General features: G+C 50.9%; 2 protein-coding genes and 1 long non-coding RNA gene across 4 annotated transcripts in view; 2 read left to right on the top strand and 1 right to left on the bottom strand.

The window, feature by feature from the left end:
- LOC116574510 (ral guanine nucleotide dissociation stimulator-like) overlaps positions 1 to 22,291 on the bottom strand; it is a 492,075-nt gene that overhangs the window by 24,888 nt on the left and 444,896 nt on the right. For both annotated transcript variants that reach the window (XM_032315283.1, XM_032315284.1), the window contains exon 3: positions 1,195 to 1,874. The gene's annotated coding sequence lies outside the window, so the exon portion shown is untranslated. The remainder of the gene's footprint in view (positions 1 to 1,194; positions 1,875 to 22,291) is intronic.
- On the top strand, positions 2,297 to 4,289 carry LOC116574539. The gene is made up of 3 exons (XR_004279359.1): positions 2,297 to 2,380; positions 2,779 to 2,886; positions 4,268 to 4,289. It is a non-coding gene; the product is annotated as an uncharacterized LOC116574539 (long non-coding RNA).
- On the top strand, positions 5,427 to 8,713 carry LOC116574107 (ral guanine nucleotide dissociation stimulator-like). Its single transcript, XM_032314624.1, has 3 exons — positions 5,427 to 6,321; positions 6,573 to 6,845; positions 8,646 to 8,713. The coding sequence occupies exons 1-3, from the start codon at positions 6,075 to 6,077 to the stop codon at positions 8,711 to 8,713; spliced, it is 588 nt and encodes a 195-aa protein (XP_032170515.1). The 5' UTR covers positions 5,427 to 6,074.

Raw genomic sequence — 22,291 nt, 5'->3', positions numbered from 1 at the left:
GATTTTTATTTTCTATTGATCATGCACTTTTTTTTTTTTGTCAGAGAGAGTGAGCAGAGGCAGGCAGAGGCAGAGGGAGAAGCAGGCTTCCTGCTGAGCAAGGAGCCCGATGTGGGACTCAATCCCAGGATGCTGGGATCATGACCTGAGCCGAAGGCAGCTGCTTAACCAACTGAGCCACCCAGGCGTCCCTGATCATGCATTTTTTTAAAAATGATTTTATTTATTTATTTGACAGAGAGAGATCACAAGTAGGCAGAGAGGCAGGCAGAAAGGGAGAAGGAAGCTGGCTTCCCGCCGAGCAGAGAGCCCGATGTGGGGCTCGATCCCAGGACCCTGAGACCATGACCTGAGCCGAAGACAGAGGCTCAACCCTCTGAGCCACCCAGGTGTCCCGATCATGCATTTTTAATGTTTCTTTCTTCTCATTTGTTCCCTGTCAAGGAGTTGACATACTTTCTTTATTCTCTTATTTCATCTTTTAGTTTGAAAAAACATATACTCGATTTCTATGATTTTAGGGTTACCTGTAAAACTCTTTTTTTAAAAAAAGATTTTATTTATTTATTAGAGAGAGACAGAATGAGAGAGCAAGAGAGAGAGTATGAGAGGGGAGAGGTCAGAGGGAGCAGCAGACTCCCTGCCGAGCAGGGAGCCTGATGTGGGACCTGGGACTCCACGATCATGACTTGAGCCGAAGGCAGTTCCTTAACCAACTGAGACACCCGGGTGCCCCACCTTTAAAACTCTTAAGCCCATGTAGGGACGCCTACGTAGCTCAGTTTCTTAGGCATCTGCCTTCAGCTCAGGCCATGATACTGGGGGCCTGGGATTGAGTCCTGCATCAAGCTCTTGCTCAGCCCAGAGCCCACTTCTTCCTCTGCCTGCTGCTCCCCCTGCTTGTGCGCTCTCACACTCTTGCTGACAAATAAATAAATAAATAAATAAATAAAATCTTTAAAAAACCCAAACTCTTAAGTACGTGTAACTTACGTCTGAACTGAGTCTATTACCCCTCTTAGAGCACAAAATGAGAATCTCAGAATCCTTTAATGCTAAGTACCTTCAGTTGTTCTAACAATGTGCATTATCATGTCATTCCAACTTGTCACTAACATCTCCCGAAATGGCTTTTTCGTGTGTTTTACAGCTAATGGTAATTCAGATTTCCCGACATGTTGGCTAACTACTTACCCACCGGGCTCTTTGTTTCCCATTCACTCCTGCAGGTCTGACTTCCTGTGCTGAAATAATCCTTCAGTTGTCCTTCCAGTAGGTGTTGTGGAGGAACCATTTCTCCATCCTTATGTCAAAAAATGTTTCTCTAGCACCTTAAATCCTGGGCATAACCCACAGGTACGAAATTCTGGTGTACAGTCCATTTCTTCATTGCAACCAGAATGGCGAGATGTGTGAGACTTTATGGATGGAATAAGGTGGTGTCTGGGCCCAGCTTGCTTCCCAGAGCAGAAAGCCGGGACCTAGCTTCCTGGTTTTCAGCCATCCTCCCTAACTGATGTCTGGGAACTCGGAAGCATTCGGGCCCCAGCTGGTCTTCTGGGGACCCCCGGGATCCTGAGATCATGCTGTCACACCTGGGATATCGCCCCGCTTCACCGCTTGAACACTTTTAAGCCAGGAATGTCCCCCACAGGGGAAGACCCCTAAGTCTTTCAATCATGCACCTGGTTGTCCATAGAAACTTTGCAGTAGGCTCCTTCAGGTAGGTGCCTCCCCTCGGCTGTATCCATAGCTGTATCACACTCACAACTGGTTCCCATCCAGGCCCCTCGGCTCTGAAGCTGCGGCAGGCACCACAGTGGGAGCTAGAGGTAGCTCTTGAGGTGGTTCAGAATCTTCTTCTGAGGTTGGGGCTGTCGGTCCAAGAAGAGAAAGTATCAACCCAATGATTGACTTTTCATGTCCCTCCTAAATCAAGGAAAATTTCCCCACCATTCAATGTTCTCTGAGTCCAGGAAGCAATCCCTAGAGGGTCTCCCCTGATAGCAGGTCATGGGCACAGGGATCTGAGGCTACTCCTTACTCCCGGCCCACCAGATGACGGAGGCTAGCTCTGGGCGGCCTCCGCTGTTCCCTGCACAGGTCTATATCAGCCACCCCCTGTCCTCCTCAGATCAGCATCTCTCTGGTTCTCCTCCCTCTACCCCTCCCCCTGCAACCAGGCACCCACATTCTAGTCCGGTAGCAGGGTTACTGGGCTCAGGAAATCTGACACAGAAAGATGTTTCCGTGTTGTGTGCCCAGTTTCCGGAGCTCTGGGTATCAGAAACCCCAGGAATATGGCTTGTTTTCATGCTGCAGGCATTGGCTGAAACCACCCCCGCGATGCCTCAGGATATTTCGAGGGAGACGCCATAAGGTACTTACTACTGAGGAGACTAGGCGATGCCCACCCCTCTGAACCATCCTAGGGAAGCCCCATCCCTTCCTCTGGAGTTTGAGGGGAGGAGGGATATGTGGGGGTTCCCGCCCATGGGCTGGAGGAGGGTGAGCACAGTGGATACCCTGGTGATCCCTTCTTGTTCACACCAATGTCAGGGTGGGCAGGGTGCACAGAGGATTCCTGAGGTGCCTCTTAGCTGTGCCAGAGCACATCCAAGGCCCTGAAGCTGGGCCACGTTTCTCTCCTTGGGGGAGGGATCTGCATCCTGGGCTATGGTGTGTCTGGAATGGAGCTCCCTGGGTCTGAAGACCAGCAAAGGCCTCCAGACAGGGCTCTAAGGTCTCCTGCCTGGCTGCCGGGCACTGTCTTTACAGAACGCTCCAGAGGACATGGTGGAGGAGGTGAACGAGGAGATTGCCTGCTCTCCTTCCTCAAAGGACAAGAAGCCACACACGGTCAACAGAGTCTGGCGCTGGCTCAGGGTGAGTGCAGGTGCTGAGGAGACCCGACCCCTGGGGCGCCCATGCAGCACCAAGGGCCCCACTTCCTAGAAGCCAGCCTGGCCTCCTAGAGTCCTGTACTCCCGTGAATCTGCATCCCATCTCTTCCCCAAACTTGCCCTCATGGTCCTGCCCATGCCTTGGATAGAAAGAGAGCCATTGTCCACATACTTCTAGGAGTATCATTAAAGAGACTTTAGACCAGGTCTCATCCCGTTGATCTAGACTCCTTTTGCCCTGGCCTAGGCATTTTCCTAACTCGTGCTCCAGGTGCCCCCACTGGCCCAACAGTCCTTCCTCAAGTTCTTCACGTCTTGCAAATCATCATTTGCAAGAGTGAGTTGGGAAACTCTGATCCAAAGGGACATGGGGCCCATGGTACTCTGTCTCTTGCTCTGCGCTTTGGTTTTGATGGAACACATGGTTGGGGCCCCCCCAAGGACAGGAACAGGGGCCTCACTGCACTGCACTGAACAGCAGTCCGGACGGCCAGTCATTGATCACAGCCATGGAGCCCTTTACTGGGGCGGGACTGGATGTAATCCCTTCTGTGGCCAAGGCACAGTGCTGCATCCTACAGCCTCCGTGCCCTCCAATCCTAAGCCCTCTCGCCTAAAACATCTCTGTGTTCTCATCTCAAGAATGGGATATGTTGGGTGCCTGGGTGGCTCAGGGCGTTCAGCCTCTGCCTGCAGCTTAGGTCATGGTCTCGGGGTCCTGGGATCGAGGCCCACGTCAGGGGTCTCTGCTCAGTGGGGAGCCTGTTACCCCCTCTCTGTCTGGCTGCCTCTCTGCCTACTTGTGACCTCTCTCTGTGTCAAATGAATAAATAAAATGTCTTTCGAAAAAATAAAAAGAATGGGCTATGTCATCAGAAATCACAGGATCCATGCCACTCATGCAGGGACGTGCTATCGATACTCTACTCACAAAGGGTCCTGAGATACTAGGAAGTTCAGACATCATTTCTATCAATTCTTTGTATGGATACCAAGAACATTTTCTCTTTGCCTTAAAGGCTTCTTAACTGATTGGTTGATTGATGGATTTGAGAGAGAGACAGGGGGAGAGTGGGGGGAAGCAGAGGGAGAGACAGAATCCTCAAGCAGACACTGCCCTATGGACACAGCCAGCTCTATGAGGATCACAGCCTCAGGACATGGAGACCATGACCTGAAGCAAAACCAAGAGCCTTAGGCTGAACCCAATGAGACACTGAGTCAGCAATTGTTTTTCAGACTCTGGGCTCTCTTGTCCCACCTCTTGCAGAAGTCCCTGAGATCTGGGGGATCATTCTGCCCTCCAAGCTCCAACCCTCCTGGTGGCCACAGCACTGACTCATGTCTCCTCTGATTCACCTCAGGGGAAAAATGGTTCAACCAAGAAGAGGACAAGGACCTCACTGCTGATGGCAGAGCAGGCCGACAAGCTGGAGGCCGCAATAGATCACCTGGTGCCTGCCGTCCTCAGACAAGATCTACACTGTGTCCACACCTTTCTGGACACATACGACACCTTTGCCACCACCGGGGAGGTGCTGGACCAACTATGTGCAAGGTGAACACACTCCCCTGCCCCTAACTGCCCCATGAGATTAGGCCAATGCCTGGTTGTGAGACTTTGGCAGGTCCCCAAGCTTCCCCAAATTTCCCCTTGCTCCTAACTGGGGCAGAGGTATTATAGGGACACAGTGGCAGGTGTCCGAAAGGATACCTGGCAGCCTGCACTGGTGGAAAAGTCTGCTGGAGGGCCTGTGGGCATGCTCTTTGAACATTCCCGTGCCCCTCATGATGAAATCACAGGATCCATGCCACTCATGCAGGGACGTGCTATCGATACTCTACTCACAAATCTGTGAGTAATCTGCCTAATCCCTGACTCTCACTGTAATCTTGAGCAGGGCTCCTTTGCCATTGAAAGGGAGATCTGAGATTCTTTCTGGGGTCTCTGTCTGGATGAATCCAGAACAGGCATCCCTGGGGGTGAGCAGGGCCAGGCCCCCTCAGATGTCGGTGATGGGCTCGTTGGGGCCCTTTCATTCAGCAAGCATTCAGGAAGCCCCAGTAGGTGGAGGCGATTATCTCGAAGCTGAATGGGATCCCTGCACAGAACAGACAGCACCCCAGGGCTGCAGGCTAGTCGAGGGTCAGAGGGTGAGAGCCAACATCCGCAGACATCTCATGTGATGCCCCCTGGCCTCCTCTAGATTCGGATGCTATTATTCCACGTATGAAGAGGTCAAGAGATCCCAGGAGCAGCGCGATATGTGAGTAAGCTTTGGCTGCTCCAGGAGGGCCTTCCCTCTCAAGCAGGGCAGTGAGAGTCCTGTGAGTTCAAGGGGCTTCTGGACCTTCATGCACACCTCTGTGATTCCTGCTTTAGGGTAAATGTCTGAGAGCTTCTACTGGAAACTGGGAAGGTGCCCTGAGTAGCTGGGGTAGGTGTGTGAGCACTGTGGGAGAGCAGAGGCCCACAGCTCTCTGTGGGGGAATGGAGGACAGCTTCAACCCCTGAGTGGGTCATGCTCCATCCCTGCCACCTCCCAACCCTCTCTCTGCCCCAATTCAGGGACTCAGAATGCAGGATTTAGGAACCATCGCACAGCAGTCTGTTGGTACCTGCACTCGGTGCTCAGAGGGGGCTCAGGGAGAGTGGTGACCCAGTAGAGCCCAGGGAGCAACAGACATCCCACATCCTGTGGGAGGTGAGTGTCAGTGGAAACAGACCCACTCTCATGGCACCTACTGAACGGGCAGAGGAGGTAACGGTGGAGGTATGGGGAGGGTCCTGGGAAGGCCTGGCTAGAGACAGAGTCCCTTTGTTCCCTCCTTGGTTGGATCTTCACGGAGCAGAGGCGAGTGCAGTGAGGGTAATTAAGAGGCCAGACACCACCCCTCCCTGGGCACATGCAGTTGAATTGAAGTGGCTCGTGGGCAAGGAGACAGACTGAGGAGTGTGCCCAGCTCCCCTAAGAAGTCCAGAAATGATCACCCCATTGATCACGGACTCCCACTCCCAGAGGCTTTTGGCCAGCCCACCGTCTGGGAGCAGGCCTGTCTCGGGCAGGACTGCCAGGTCGCAGGTGGACAAGGAGTCCGACTGGTCTCGGACAGGAGCTGGAAGCCCAGGGGCCCAGGTTCCCACAGGGGTTCCCTGGGATATTGGTTTGGATGCATACCCTGTCCTCTGACTTTTCTGTCTCCATGTCTGTCCCCAGGGCCGTCTATGCCATCCTAAACACCTGGGTGGAAAAGTATCCAGGGGGTTTTGTGCAGCCTCCGGAGTTTCCCAGCTTGCATATGCTGCTGGCCTACCTGCAGGTCTATGTGCCGGGCTCGGACCTGCAGCGCTGTGCCCAGCTTCTGCTGTCAGAAAGTCAACGCCCTCCCAGAAAGACCACGGAGCCAGAGGCTGGGGGTGAGGAGGACTGGGGGTGACTGGTGTGGGCCTGAGGCGGAGGCAGGGTGGGCCACCCTGAGGAAGCCTCCGTAGATTGTAATTGGGCCGAAGAGAGTGAGTCGTCTCAGATCCCTGTCCCCATGGGCTTCCATCGGGGACACCTTCCAGGGGCTGGGTCTTGAATGCAGGCCACGCTGAGTGGTGGGGAAAGGGAAAGGCAAAAGGGAAGTCAATCAAGCTAATGATGCTTTCTCTTCTTGGAGCTACAGCACCGGCCCCAGAGCAAGATCAGGAAGTTGTTCCAGCAGCCACTCTGGCACCCGCTGCACCTCTGGGGCCTGAGCTGGTCCCCACCATCCCTGCTGCGGCAGCTCACAATGGGTCTGGAAGACCAGTGACCCCCCCTGACCCGTTGGGACCAGGGCAGATGGTCTTCAGGGCCCTCGTTCACTTCTCTGCGACAGAAGAGCCACCTGGCATTTTGCCTTTACTGGATGACCAGCAGCCTCGGCCCCCGAGCTGCCGCCCCCTGCCTCCGTGGAGCAAGCAGGCTAGGCCCCCGAGCAGCAGCTCGTGCTGGTTGGACCCCCAGAGCATATCTCCCCCACCCCCGTCATTTCCTTCTTTATCATATTTGTGTTCTGTGTTCACCTCTCTAATTACTTCATAGATTTAATTTATTAAATAAAGTAGAATTTGAGTTTACATAAAATTTTACTCGCATCCTTTGCAGTGGGATATGGAGGTCTCATTAGGTCCATCCAGAGTGTTGCACAACCATGTCGTTCTGCGACATTTCCGTCACAGAGACACCCGCGCTCCTCATCGCTCAGTGCTCTGTCCCTCGCCCAGTCCCTGCAACCGCTGCTCTGCTCTCTGTCTCAGCCACTTCCCCTCGACTTGGATTTTTCTCTGCCTGGAATCCTACAATATGGCCTTCTGTGTGTGTCTGCAGAACATAAGCGTGATTCCCCTCTTTGCAAACTTTGTTATACAAGTAACATTTTATTACATAGGAATGTTCCTGAAAGAACAAAGATCACGGGAAGCCCCCAGATGAACTATTTTCCTTATCTGTCTGTGCTAGGTTTCCCATTTAGAAGCATGCCTTGAAAAGCAGAAACCATGAGAGAAATGTCTGGGTCCATGAGACACCTTAACATGCTTTCATTTTCCCGGGTAGTCTGCATTTCAACTATTCTGATGGGCATATTATCAAATATTAAAATCATATCTGAAATATTCTCCTTTCTTGCTAACAAGTTAGGTCATAAAGTGTTCTTTAATCTTTATCCAGACTATGTCTATTTAGTCAATAATGATTTAAAGATGAAAAAAAGAAGGCACGTTCCTTCTACCAAGGAATAATCCCCTATAATACACGGCATCCTTCTTCCCTGCCTTTCCCTCTAAGGGTAGTGTGTGTGTGTGTGTGTGTGTGTGTGTGTGTGTGTGTGTGTTTGCATGTGTGCACACGTGCGCACATGTATGTGATAGAATGGGGCAGGGAAGGTTCTACCTTTAGTCCCATCAGTGGACAGACACTGTCGCTCTGTCCCCTTGGGCATTCTCAGTGACAGCATTCAGGAACCCTCTCTGTTGAACAACTAATTCATATCCAGTTATTTGACCCTCATAATGTAAGCGATAAGCATGTCTGTGCCATAAATGTTTGTTTCTTTAGGAATGATTCCTATAAACACCAACACTGGAACACACTTTACCCACATTTTGGGGGCACTGGCTGCTGGCTCCTCTATGCTGTCTTCATTAGGGAGAAGCATTGCTTTGGAAAGGAGGGATCCAGGATTCTATAGATGAGACCTGAAATCATGAGGAGGACAAGCCAGCACGGATGACGTCGGGGCCCTGGGAGTGACCATAGAGCATTGGGGAGGCTGCCCACAGCGCCCTCATATGTCCTCTCCCAGATGCTCCCCTGCCCCGTGTCCTGGAACACAACTCACCCATGCCCTGTCTGGTGACACGCTCCAGCCACTCCAGCCCCCCGGGCTCAATCACCCAGACTCTCACTGGAGCAACCAGACCCTGCTCCAGGCCAGCAGAGGTGCACAGGCCAGGCCACTCCTCTCGGCTTGCTCCCTGTCCTTCCTGGCTGAACCCCATCCTCTCAGGGACGAACCTCCAAGGACAGTGCCGGTCAGTGGGTGACAGACAAGTGTTCATGCAGATGGAGTTTTAGTGGCAACAATAAAAGCCACGTGAACTGTGTGAACAAGAGAGGCCTCTACAATGCACATCGGCTGCTCATGGAAGCTGCAGGATGGACAGAGCCTCAACCAGGGCCTTTGGCACTGGACAGAGCTCATCCACACCCTCAGGATCTTCTGGCTGTGACCCCGACCCTGCCAACCCCAACCTTGGTATCCCTCAAGTTAAGCTTGTGTGAGAGAGGGGGCCGGGCTTCATGCTGACACCCCTCCTCTTCCACAAAGTCAGGTAAGGGTGAGTCCCCTTGATCTGACGCTCTAATAGAGGTCGTCGTCAGTAACTCCTGTCTTGTCAGCCAGAAGGTGGAGCTAACCAGGCACAGAAGATAGATCCTCAGAGAGAGGGCATTTGGGGCTCTCCCTGCAGGAAGAGAGAGAAACACCAGCGAGTGGGACTCAGTGAGAAAGGGGAGCTCTGAGCACTAGGGGAGCACTGCCGTGGGCTGTGCGCTGCCTTACTGGTCAGGGGTTCAGGCTTCGTGTTGGCTTGCAGAGAGTGCCCAGGCTTCATCCCACCAACAGGTCCATCAAAAACTAAATTGACCTCCATCCAACATTTTCAACTCCAGCCACGAAAAGGCTCTGGGGCCCTGGTAGCCAAGAAGGCCTAAGACGCTATGTACCTATGATTCCACGGTGGGGGAAAAGTGGGACAGGCGTGATGGAACTGGGGGCAACTTATTTCTACAGAACCCCCATAAGTTAAAGGTTTCCAGATCCAAGATCAATATGAAAACAATGACATTTTGATAGAATGGCAACTGAGGATGGCATAGAAATACTCAAAATTTAGGGAAAAAAAATACTAAATGTTGACAAGATTTCTATTGTCTTTATTGAGAAGCATGAAACAAGTCCCTGAGGGACAGCCATGTTAGAACAGGTGTGAATTAGAGATTCAAGGTTTCAAAGATGTCAATCTTCCCCTGATTAATCTAGAACGTCAATAAACATCTCTATGTAAAAACCCCAACCAGATTTGTTCTCTGGAACCCTAGAATCTGATTCTGAAATGTGTCTAGAAATGCAAAAGCCTACTAATAGTCAGAACCGTGGTTCCTTCTCAGGGAGAGGGAGGAGGAGTCCTGTGAGGGCCGTATGGACCACTCTAAGGACAGGGCAGACTTCTCTCTTCTAATCTCGGTAGTGGTGACTCCAGTTGTCTTGGACACAGCTGGCTGAAGAAGGGGATGAGTAAGGAGGCAAGATCCGGGCAAGAGGGCATGACAGCCAGAACCAGGCCACTGGAGGAAAAGATGGAGAGGCGGGGGCGTCGTGAAATGGCCAGGGGGTAGGCCTCCGGGCTTCAGCAATGGGGGTTGTGCCGAACCAACTCAAGGTAATTGTCTGCAACATCTCGTCACTCTGTAGTTTCCACTTGGGAGACAAGATGATCCAGTGGCGGTGAGGGTGGCCAGGGAATGAGTTGTAAGGGATGACGTATCTTGTTTAGGGCAAGTTGAATTTGGGGCGCTTGAGGGAACATCCAAATGGATTGTTCAGTATCAGTCAGATAGAAGGCTAGTAGTTCAGCAGAGCCGTGACAAGCTGTCCAAGCCCGGGGCGCCTGGGTGGCTCGGTCTAGTGTCTGCCTTCGACTCCGGTCGTGATCCCAGGATCCTGGGATTGAGCCCTGCTTTGGGCTCCCTGCTTGGCGGGAAGCCTGCTTCTCCCCCTCCCACTCCCCCTGCTTGTGTTCCCTCTCTTGCTGTGTCTCTCTCTGCCAAATCAATAAATAAAATCTTTAAAAAAAAAAAAAAGATGTCCAACCCCTATACATTGCTCCGAGGAACTACTTCCTCTTCTTACTGGACAGGAGGGGCCAGAAATTCCCCCGCATGCTGGTAATTTTGCAGACTGAGTCCCTGGAAGGCCCTCCTCTCGTGGCTCAGCTTCCTTTATCCAGTCACAGAGGTTAATGATTTTTCAGGCTCTTATCCCTTCAGCTATAATGGGGAACTGCTCAGCCTGGTGTATAAGAAGCTCATTTCCCACATAAACCTTATTGGAAATCTAATCCCTCCACTGTGCACGGGATGCGATGACTTCCACTTCCCATGCTAAGTGGAGGGGAGAGGCATGGTTGCTACCAGGACCCAGGAGAGGCAGGGAGGGAAGAGGAAAAGCTAATACTTATTCCAGGCCCTGGGGTCTGGCTCAAGGCTTGAGGAGAGCTCTGTCTGCTCGTTGGGACTCTAGCGGGGACTCCCCGGCATTGTCTGCCTGCTCACATGCCGCTCTGGGCTGGACTGACCATGGGATCTTTAAGAGGGAGCTGTCCTTCCACCACTGTCTAGTCCAAGGCCCTGTGGGTAAAGAAATGGAGCTTAGCTGGTGAAGTGACTTACTAAGAACCCAAAGCTGGAGGGGGAGTTTGGGAGGGCTGGGAGCAGGGGTGGGGAAGAGAGGGTCTAGGCCACATGACTTAAGGGGCCTTTCAGCCTACACTTGCGTGACTCTGATGGTGATTTCTCCTTATATTTTGCCCCTTGGGCACATCTCTTGCCTCGACTTAGCCCCTCCCCACCCCTGCCAGAGGGCATGGTCACAGACTCAGGACAAAAACCTGAGCATCCTGATGCCCCCTGTTCAGTGTTCGCTCTGCCATAGCACACCCTGTGGGATCATCTTTCACAACTCAGCTCGAAACTCCTCCTCCATGAGGCTGAGCCCAGTTCACCCAGGTGACCCGAGAGCCTCTCTCTTCTCCCTGGCGCTTTACTCATACTTAAAGTAGTGATCATATTAGGCCTTATGTGCCTGTCTCTGCTGACTCCATCCCAAAATAGTCCCTATAGCACAGAGCTTGATGTATAAATAAATTAAAATTGTTAGTTAGATAGTGAATGGATGGGTGGGTGGGTGGATGGATGGATGGATGGTCGGATGGCTGGATGGACGGACGGACGGATGGCTACCGATCAGGGCTAAGGAGTTTGCCCCCTCTAATGTAGACATGCCGTCTGGGCACAAAGCTGGTCACAGGAGTCAAGCCCCCTGATACCTGGGTATGCCTCTCCACAGGCATACCTCCAGCCTCTTTGGAGTCTTCTCTCAGATGGGCTCTGGTGGGCGAGGGGCCTTGTCTGAGCAGATTGCCATGCCCAGGCCGCTCTCCTCTCTCCTCTTCCCCAGTTCACTGTATCCTTTCCAACACCTCACAGCCCAGCAAAATTTGCCCACCGGAAGCACATTCCTAACGTGTTAACTGGCGAGAGCAGGGATGTTGGGGAGAAGTCCTGGTCTTAGAGGTCAGCACTAATCCTCGTTCCTGTGCCTCACAGCTGTCTCGTGGGTGAGAGGCTTTGGTTGTTAATCAGAACCTTCATTAATCATATGACCAGGGACAACCAGTCTCAGGCTTTGTCAAAATAGCCCCAAAGAAGCAGCACTTAAGTGGAGACATATATCAAAGTCCCCTAATTCTTCACCCTGCCTCAGCAGACCCTTTTCTGGATGGCATTCTGTTGGGTGGTCTTTCTAGTCTTCTTAGGAAATGCCACACCCCAACTCTATCCATCCATCCATCCATCCAACCATCCACCACAATGCATTCAGGCTTCCTTCTAGAGTCAATTAACCCACGAGAGGGAAAACTGCAAAATCTGAGCCATCCCCTCGCATAGGAGCCTACAACTGTGCCTGACAGAAGAATCCGTCTCTCTTTCTCCAGGCGGCCAAACTGGTGTGGAAGTTGTTGGCCACTTTCATTTGCAGTTCTGGAGTCTGAGAGACAGAGAAGGTGGATCTGAGAGAGAAAGATGAAGCAAATCACAGAGGGAAGCTGAGACAAGGACCAGAGGGTTGACAGTTCCACTCCCACATGATTCCACCTCCAGTTTTATTTCTTGGGCTCCTCATCAACCTGCTCTTGGCTTCCATGGATAGCCTAGAATCCATGGGTTTCCCAGGTCATGGTGGGGTTCCATTCTTTGCTGCTTGAAAAGTCCTGTTGAACTTCGGTCTCAGCACAAGGTCTTTTGGTGGCCCCTCTGCCCTGACATTGGGACCCAGCCCTGCAGCAGGGATTGGGGCTCTATTATAGGGTTCCCAGATGTGCTGAGCTAACGATTTGCTTTTTCTTACCCTAGACATGTGGCTTAATCTTACCACTTCCAGCTGGCTTCGTTGGGGGTGACCACTGGGCCTGGGCCTCCACTGTTGGGTGCTCAGCCTCTAGGCTCTGCCCACCTGTGGGAACACCAACTCTTTGTCTAGTCCTACCTCACCTACTTCTGTGTCCCATGAACCTCACACTCTACTACCTCAAACCTACTTTTAGCACCTGGTTTTGGATCAGTTTCCCCAGGTGTTTCTGGAAAGTCTTTCCACTGTCCAGACCATGATATAAATCTGGGGGTCAAAGTCTTGTGCAGTCCAAAAATCAACAATCTGCCTCTCTGTGTTTTATGTTTCTTTACAATTAGGAGGAAGTTTGTTACTCAGTCCTTGAAACAGTAATAGAGGATCATAAGGAGTACCAAAGGCCTGGCAATGTTAAAGACATGGGTGGAAACACTGAGCTCAACCCACCATAGACCCACAGTGGACCCAAGGGGCAGCAGCTCTGCTGAGTTCCATCTAATGCAAAGGCTCCATCCAGTGCACCTGCTGTGTGATCCAGGATAGTGTCTCCCCTTCGGCCAGAGGGCGGGAGCAGCATAAATAAGCCTGGAAACTCAGCAAGGCACTGATGGGACAGAAAGGGGGAGGAGCCCCGGGTTCCCGGTTCTGCCTCGAAGTGACCACAGCTCCTCTGTCTCATTGCAACCCAGAGAATTGGAGCCAGCCTGACCCAGAGGAGGCAGGCATCCTAATATTGGCAAAACCTAAACCATGGAGGTAAAGAAATGGCACTTGTTTTAACTTTTTATTTGGATGTAATGTCAAATTTACAGAAAAATTGCAAACATAAGAATAGAACAAAAAGGGGCATCTGGGTGGCTCAGTGGGTTAAAGTCCCTGCCTTCAGCTCAGGTGGTCATCCTAGGGTCCTGGAGTCAAGCCCCGCATTGGGTTCTCTGCTCAATGGGGAGCCTGCTTCCTCCCTGCCTGCATACTTGTGATCTCTCTCTCTGTCAAATAAATACGTAAAATCTTAAAAAAAAAAAAAAGAACAGAACAAAGAACATTTTATAAACCCATGTAGATTCACCTGTTAACATTTAACCCACCTGTTCTACTCTCTCTTTTCTTTGTCCCCCAGCCCCCTTCTATCGCTTTCTCTCAATTTTTTGCTGAACTACTTGGGAGTAAGTGATATACATCAAGGAACTTGGCTCCTAGATACTTCTATGTGTGTTTCCTAAGAACATGGATTTTCTTTTACATAAAACCAGAGTCATCAACTTTGTGCATTGATGTTGATTCATACTTTTAACTTAATCTACTGTTCATTCCCCAAATTTTGCCCGCTGACTGAATAACGGGCTGTATGGCACTTCTTGCACTCCCGGACAGACTCCAGCTGAGGGACAGATTTTATATTTAGCTGTTGTGTCACTTTAGCTTCTTTTAATCTAGAATGTTTAAATAGAATGCCACTCATTTTGGGTTTGTTCGGTGTTTCTTCATGACTAGATCGAGGTTATACACCCTCCCTTGGAGACAGTGTACGTGACAGGAGGTCCTTCTTGAAGTCTCACGGCTGAAGGCACGTGAGTTCTGTCTACTCCAAGCAGGGATGCTAATTCTGATCTCTTGGACATGGTGCTGCCTGAGTTAGCCACAGGCTAATGACTATCTTTAAACAAAAAGGCTTTTTGAATGCTTGTATATTTGTGGCGTAACAGGAGAGCTTCTAAACTATACACACACACAGGTCAGTGTACGTTATTCTTTGCCCCCAAAACTTCTTCTTGGCAATGCTGTGCACCCATGAGCTTAGTGGTTTTCTGATCCTGCATGGTCAGGGGTGACTTGCAGAGGACAGACCCTCTGGAATGACTTTCTTCATAAAGGGCTGCCATGAAGGATATGAGCTCCGGGCACCTTGAAAGCTGTGGATTATGAATCGGGTCACAGCCCAGGACTGGTCTTCCAGAGAGCCTTCAGCGTCTAGCTTCAAGTTGTGGGTCTAGATCCCATCAGAAAGCCGCCCCTCGGCTCGTTCTTGAATCACCGCGCCCTCCCCCCGTCTCTGCCCAGCGCCCTGTCTCTCTGGACACCCCGAGGCCCATGACCAGACGCTGCAGCTGCGGCCACCTCTGCTCACACTGGGGCAGGAAAGCCCAGCCTCTCATGGCCCTGCTTGAGGCCAGGCACGGCGGGCACCTGGGGAGCTGCCTGCCTCCTCTCCCTCTGCAAACGGTCTGACCCAACTGGACCCACATTCACAACCTCGGCTGCAAGGAGTCTGTCACGCTCCAGCCTCTGCTGTCCTGGGGGGCACCGTGGCAGGAGGGTGGAGTGGGTGCTGAGCGCTGGTCTATCCCCTCCCCCTGACTCCCTGGGCTTCTTAAGTTGCTTAGGCAGCAACCCTCCAAGAATTCGGATATGCCTCTGTCCCACGGTGCTGCTCTCCTTGAGCAAATCAAAGCAAATCCCTCTTGTAGGGAAATTTCTGAGTGTCAGAAGGGAGCTGACTTTGCAATCTTCCTCACTGCTCAGGCCCTGGGGGCAGCTTCGCTCTAGATGTTACATATGTAGCTTTCGATTTTGCACTCCTGTTGAGCTCACTGTTGGGGAGGGTAAAGCTAACGGGAAAATCCAGGGTGGGTAGATGAAAGTATCCCTCTTACAAGTTCCTTGAACTCCCAGTTTCAGGCTTATTGCTGCACATGAGAATATCTAAAAAACCATCTCTGGGAGATAGCGGGCTGCCCCACAGGTCTGCAGGTGAGGACGGAAGAGTTACAATGTCCATCAACGGTAGACCCAGGGAGGGTTGAAGACATCTGGCTCTGCATCAAAGCCTGGGATTGGGCTGGGGGTTACGGTGGCAGAAGCATTTCTGGGGCTCTGGAATGGACTGCACAATAGTGCGGGGGGGCGGCAGGGAGGGAACCATCGGACCACACAGAAATGCCCCTGCTGACAGATTTCTCAGGGGCCAGCCTCTGCCTTTTTGGAATTCTCCAGACCAGCTTCTGGTCTCCGCCCTTCTTCATCTGTCTTCTGCCTCTCACCATCTGCACCACCATCCTCCTGCATGTTGGTGAGAAAGGGATTCACCCCAGTCACGTCAATCTGTGCCAGCAGCAGTCCACAGTTCCGGAGCGGCACAGCTCTTGAGGCTCACCATGGTCGTGGTCGTCACCAAGATGAACAATGCTTCTCCTGGAATGACTCTGACCTTCAGGCAGGCAGCCAATAGGAATTTTTGCAGGGCACAACACACATAGCCCTTGCTGGCCTTCTCTTAGAAGTTCTGTTCCACCCATTTACTTCCTGTCTTCCTTTCCAAAGTATGATCAGTCACCCTGTCTTCCAACTCCGTTGTGCTTGAAGGCAACAAGTATCACCGTACAATAGAATCGAGTCGATTTTTACCCTAGGCTAGTTCTCTTTTCAGGTCATGAACAAATGGACCTTAGTGAGACAGGAGTTGGGTAGAGTTTAACCTTTGCAGGTTCTTTTCATTACATACTACAGTGTTTGGGGTGGATTCACTGGAGGGTGGTTAATGCCCGGAGAAAGGACCATTGCTCCAGCTCCTTCCTTCCCTGAGCAATCGGGGAGAGGTGACAGAACTCCCAGCCCTGTAGCTTGGGAAGCTGGTAGGAGGCACAGGTTTTAGTGTGGAAGGTTCTCATTTAGCCTCAGAAGGGTTGAGTTTGATGTGACGTAGTAACGTCATAGAGCAAAGCCCAGGAAGCTACTATGTCTACAAGTCTATCACTTGGGACAGGTCTGAACTGGAGATGGTGATTGGCGTTAAAAAAAGGAGGTGGATCTTCACATCACCATGGCAACAGCAAGGAGGGCTCTAGTTTGGGGGATTGGGTGGAGGAATTCTGTGACTTCCATTCAATGGCAGGTCAGAGCTGCCTTCTCTCAAAGCAGGTCCAAACCCTGGCTGGGCTGTTTAAGCCAGCCACTTAACTGCACAACCTGTAAATGCAGGGGAAACCAAACCTTAAACCATAAACCGCAAATAGGAACCGTTATTGTTGTTAGAATTGATTTTGAACTTTTTATGGCTTCACTTAACACCAAATGCACTATAAGTGGGTAATAAATATTAAACAGAAAACCCTTAATGGCATGACAATACATTTTCAGAGGAATATTACTTAATGCATCCGTTGCTAGTCTTCGCTTGGGGCTGGAGTGGCCCTCCTCCTCAGGAACTCTAGGGCAAAAATTCAGGGACACTGAGGAGTCTGGGAAAGAGAGCTGAGTCATTGCCCTCAGTTTCACCCATTCAAGTTCTTATCTAGGGAAAAACCAGGCGTGCTGTGCTGCTGCCATTCTGTTCAAGAGGGGAAAGAGAAAGGAAATGAATAATTACAAGGAATTGAAGGGATGCAAATTTCCCTTGGCTGCCAAGCTGCTGGTGGATCAAGATGTCTCTTTACAGAGGATTTTTCATCCGGTTTAATTTGCTTTACTTTCAAGTGAAGAAAGAAGAGGATGTCGGAACACAGGAAACCATAAAGAGACAAACCCAAGGAATAAGAGGAAAAGAAAGAAAAACTTCTAGCTACAGAAAATGCAAGTTACTGCTGTTCTATCAGCAAAAAGAAACTGCACGAAATTACCATGGGAAGAAATCCTTTAGGAGAACCCCGGTGGCCATGGGGAAGTGTGTCCTTGGGTCCCCTGTCATGTGAATTCTCTCTACCTTTGCACCCCCACTTCCCCTAAGCCCATCTTAGGACTGTTTCAAATGACTACCCACTATCAGACAAGCCCCATATCATTGGCTAAAAGCCTGTAAGTAAGAAAAAACAAGTTCCCTTTTCTCTTTCACCGACTTGTTCTGGGCCAGGCGCTGTGCTGGGCTCTATGCACCCGCATTTGAGTGTCTGGGTCGAGCTCACCTAGGGCTTCCCCAGGACAGAGGGCTGTCCAACTTGCCTGCAGGACCCATGGAGTGCCCTGCAAAGAGTCTGTTGGTGGGGGTCTCTTGAAGAGGGCCTCCCAGAGGCTGCTGTTCAAGTTTTGAATAGGCTTCCTCTGGGAAGCCTTCCTTGAGCTCGCGGTGCCCAGTATCTAAGACAGAGCACCCTATATTTCCTATCAGAGCATTTACCACGCTGGCTGTCCACTGTCCCCCAGCAGCCTGTGAGCTCCATAAGTTCAAGGGCTGCCCTGATTTTGTTCACCATTGTATCCCTGGGGCAGACCCCAATGCCTGCTAAGTAGTTGGGACTGGAGATGTAGCTGCTGGATAAGTGAATGAATGGGTCAGGGTCGGGAGAGGAGGAGTATGTCCTAGAACTACTGAGATCTATCACCTGTCATCTTCCTGCCCCCCTGAACGTAGCCTCAGTAGGAGATGGTACAATGAAATAACCAATGGGAACAGAAGGAAGTGCCCCTTACAATTCAGAGGATGGTCTCGACAGGCTCCATGGGGCCAGCAACTTCAGCAGCCACAGGAAGGGGCACCAGTGTGCTCATCATCATTGGATCTTTGGGTTTCTTCTGTGGCTTCAGTTTTGTGCATCCCCAAGGCTCTGGGGCAAGGATCAGGGGCCTCATGTTCCCATTCCACCGAAGTAGGCCATGATAGAGGGCAGGAGTTGGCCAACACCAGGCCATAGCTGGGGTGCTGATCATGAGCACATGAGGGTCCCTGATGGAGAGGGAACACCCTCATAGACCATTCCTTGGAAATGCCAAGGGATGCTGTTTGGGGGGGGACTTAACATAAGACTTAGCTGGCATGGCCTGGAGAAACCCAGATCTAATGATTATTTCTAATTTTTCAAGGTAGGCTTTCCTTTATTAACCTCATTCTGCTAGTGAGGAAATGGAGCCAAGAAGGCTAGGTTGCTCGCCCCGGGTCATAGAGGTGATGTCTGACTCAGGGTCTGGTGCTGGGCCCCTCACTGGCTGCCTCTGTCAGTGCTGCTGGTGCAGCTGCCCAGGTTCCACTTAGCCTCGTGGCCCTGAAAGAAAACCTGGCCTGGGGGAGACATAGGGGAAATGGGAGAGCCCACCAAGGAGGCTACTGCATCAACTGAGGGCTGTGTCCTGGGAAGAGAGTACCATCATCGCCCAGAGGTGGAATTTGTTCTGGAAAGCAGACGCTGTCGGCTGGCCCTGGCATTGTAGCCTGTGGGCAAGGTCTTGGTCAGAGGAGAGTATCTGGCCACTGGCAAGGCAAAATAGGGCATCCATCTCACACACCAAAGGAGATTTGTGCCAGCTTTTCCCTTGCACAGAAATGGGGAAGCGAAGGAACGATTCAGGTATTACCAACAGAAGCCATAAAATGGGTGCTTGGATGAGTTATCAGGGCACAAAGAGGCAAAAACCCAATTTAGGAGATGATGTCAAGTGGAATAAATCCAAACTAATTGGCGTGCTGAGCCTTAACCACTGTAAAGGGAAATCATAACAGATCTTTGTTAAAAAAATATGCGGAAGATAAACAAGCTGACTTACCAGCTGGGGAAATCATGATTACTTTTCCAGAGAGCTGCAGTCAAGGCCTGTACCTTCAGTGTACTGGATTTAATAAATATTTGCTTAGAGTCCTTAGGTTTTGCGTGTTTGTGATGCTCCCGAGCCTGTGGCGGGCTGTGGATGGGCTCAGCCTCACGCATCCCCTTGGCTGGTTAACACCCCGGTCTCGTATTCATATTGTTCGGCTTGAAAAAGCGAGTAAGGTCAGTGATGTTCAGGAGGAGCAGGGGTGAACGAGACATCTCTCATGGAAAGACATGGATTTGGGGCACATGACTCCAGCCTTTCAAGGACGAGGTCACGGACAGGTCTTCTGGGCCCTTGTCAAATGCTGGGGTCAATGGAGGAAAGCCACTGCCAGAGATTCCCAAACCCCAGATTCATGTTTGGTAACAGTCAGAGAGAAACCACTTTGCACGTCTGCTTAAAACCTCACTGTGTTCCATAAGAGGTTACGTTCTGGGTTGAAAGAGATACACCATTCTGTTCAGTCGTTGGTTGGCCGCATACAAAACAGCCTCATCCCCGCCGTCCTCCCCGCCGTCCACGGGGGGGTTCTCTCCAGAGAACACTCAGAGGCAGGAGCTAGCAAGGAGGGTTCGCACGGGAGGGAAGAACAGCTCCCTTCCAGAACACTGTCAAGTGTTCTGTTAAGGGTTTTCAGGACACTGTCCCCGGCTTGGGGGGTGGGGTGAGGGGAGTTAGGATTACCTTAGACTGACAGATGACAATGCCGCAGCTCAGAGAGGTTAAGTACCTTGTCCAAAGCGACACAGCCCACGATTAGCAGAGCTGGGATGGCGCTAATCCCTCCGCCCTTCTCCCGAGCAGGGGGTGCTTCAGAGCCAAGTCACTGGGCAAACAGGCCACATCCAGTCCTGGAGTTTTCTTCTTTATGGTGCTCTGCTTCTTTCCAGAGAAGGAAGAGTTTCGGAAGTTTGCTGTGATTCCCAGGGCTCCAAGAGCGTCCCTCGGACAAAGCGCAGTTACTGGTACATGCAGACATCGGTGTCACCAAAGGTGTTGAGGTGAAAACCTAGCTCACTTCTTTCTTTTTTTTTTTAAGATTTTATTTATTTATTTATTTATTTATTTGACAGAGAGAGAGATCACAAGTAGGCAGAGAGTCAGGCAGAGAGAGGAGGAAGCAGGCTCCCCACTGAGCAGAGAGCCTGATGCGGGTCTCAATCCCAACACCCCGAGATCATGACCCTAGCTGAAGGCAGAGGCTTTAACCCACTGAGCCACCCAGGCGCCCCCTATCATGCCTTTCTTATTGAATGTCAAAATAGCTTAAGACTCATTTTAACAAAGTCTTTAAAAATATCCCACCTTTTGGAGACATATCAAATGGTAAGAAAAAATTATTAATCATACAAAATATCATCACATTGTACATCTGAATCCGTAATATTGCATAGTGAGAAGTAGAAATTACAACACATGCACAGAACAAAAAAGCTATTCGAGCCCCAAGTTCATGACTAAACAGTCGTCTTGTCTTTTCCATTTGCTCTATTGTTTGCTGCTGCCTTCCACAGCTATTTATTTTAATCCAGTCCTCTAAAGAGATATTAATAAACTTTAGAACTTCCGTTGTGCCCTTTGCCTCGACACAAGCAAAACAAGTTTATTTTCTTATGCTATGATAGATTGATTTTCCCATTATTCGAGTTTGCTTTTCATGAGGGGCATGGGAGGCACAGAATGTTGCAGGATGTACAGTTTAGCCATTTGGGTTTCATCTGTATCTCCGGGACAACACCACATAGGCATGTTAATTAAATCATGCTGCAGTTTCAGAACAGAATTCTAACGAAGCCTCGACCAGAAGGAGGATGAGCGGCGGCTGTGGAGATGGAGACGGGGGGTGGGGGTAGGGTGGTCTCAGAAACAGAGGCAGGAGGTGGCGGAGGGGGCACAGACGGAGGAGGGGCCGTGAGGATGGAGAGGACACTGGGGATGACACTGCAGAGGTAAGGTGAAACTGTGATAAAGATCTGGGGATATTCTTACCCACCTGCCCACCTTTCCAATCTCCTGCCCAATGAGCTGTGACCCACCCAGGGCTCTGATGGCTCTGCCCACCCCACTTCTGCAGGAAGGGGAAGTGGGCTCAGAGCTAAGCTTCCTCAAAGGGCTTCCTCAGCATCCAGTCAAGCCCAAATCCTCAGACCCTCTTTCCTACCTGCAAATCTGACAGCTTTCCACCCTAACTGCCTCCTGATAACTCCAGGCTCCCCTCCCCCATCTCCAGGGCCACTATCCCAGGGCTCCTTCCAGATGCATCCCACGCACCTCACCCCCATCAGCAGGAGGCCTGGGGAACGGGAACTGGGGTCCTTCTGACACCAGAGCTCCAGTATGTATGTTGGGTCTGTTCTGGGGACCAGAAATAAAGGAAGCTTTGAGGCCCAGGAGGAGATCAGTTATTTGTGATGCTGAGGACAGGAAAAAATACCATGGGGAGTGCTTTCCGCTTGACCTTCCAGCCTGCCTGAGCCCCAAGAGGCTGCTACCCCCTTTAGAACTGCCCTGTGACTCATCTTTTGACCCTTCTGGTCCCCGCTGTGCTCCCCGCTGGAGAGCTCAAGGGTACTTCCTGTCCTTACCATTCTCACTTGGAACTTCATCACAGGCTGCCTTGGGACATCTCTCATATTGTTCTTTTTAGCTTTTCCATGATGACTTTTCCCAGGGGATGTTCAAAGCTCTTTCCCATGGGATGTCTGATCTCCACTCCTTAGAGGCAAAGGAGCCCTGGGCACTGGGTGGCAGTCTGGGCATGCTGGGGGTGTGGCAATGGTTGGGTCAGCCTGTTGCTTCCTGTCCTCTCCTACGAAGTTAAGATGTACGGTAACAGAAGATACTGATGATAGAAGAACTGTTTTTGTTTTGAGGAAGAAGAATTAGGCACTCTTTCAAAGATAATAGATTCAAAATCGTATTTTTCCTTAATTATTTGAACACTGCTTTAAATGTGAATTATCTCATTTTTGTAATCCTTTATGCCATTTTGCACAGTACACACTCATCAACCATAGGGGAGAATGGTGTTAACAGCATGAACATGGACACAGGTGTCCTTGGAAGGTGGGGGTAATGGTCCACAATGGCCAGAAGCTAGATATGTGTCATTTCCTCTCTGTCACTGTTCTTCAAGTACTTTAACCACTCAG

This window comes from Mustela erminea, chromosome 15 (assembly GCF_009829155.1).
Source record: "Mustela erminea isolate mMusErm1 chromosome 15, mMusErm1.Pri, whole genome shotgun sequence".
Lineage (NCBI taxonomy): Eukaryota > Metazoa > Chordata > Mammalia > Carnivora > Mustelidae > Mustela > Mustela erminea.
Note: the sequence above shows the minus strand (reverse complement) of the source record. Positions and strands in the feature narration are given on the sequence as shown.

Excerpts from the sequence above, each read along its gene's own strand:
- LOC116574107 (XM_032314624.1), top strand. The coding sequence starts at position 6,075 with ATGCATACCCTGTCCTCTGACTTTTCTGTCTCCATGTCTGTCCCCAGG. Across the intron at positions 6,322-6,572 it reads CACGGAGCCAGAGGCTGGGG|CACCGGCCCCAGAGCAAGAT; the intron begins GTGAGGAGGACT and ends TTGGAGCTACAG. Across the intron at positions 6,846-8,645 it reads CCGCCCCCTGCCTCCGTGGA|GATCTTCTGGCTGTGACCCC; the intron begins GCAAGCAGGCTA and ends CCACACCCTCAG.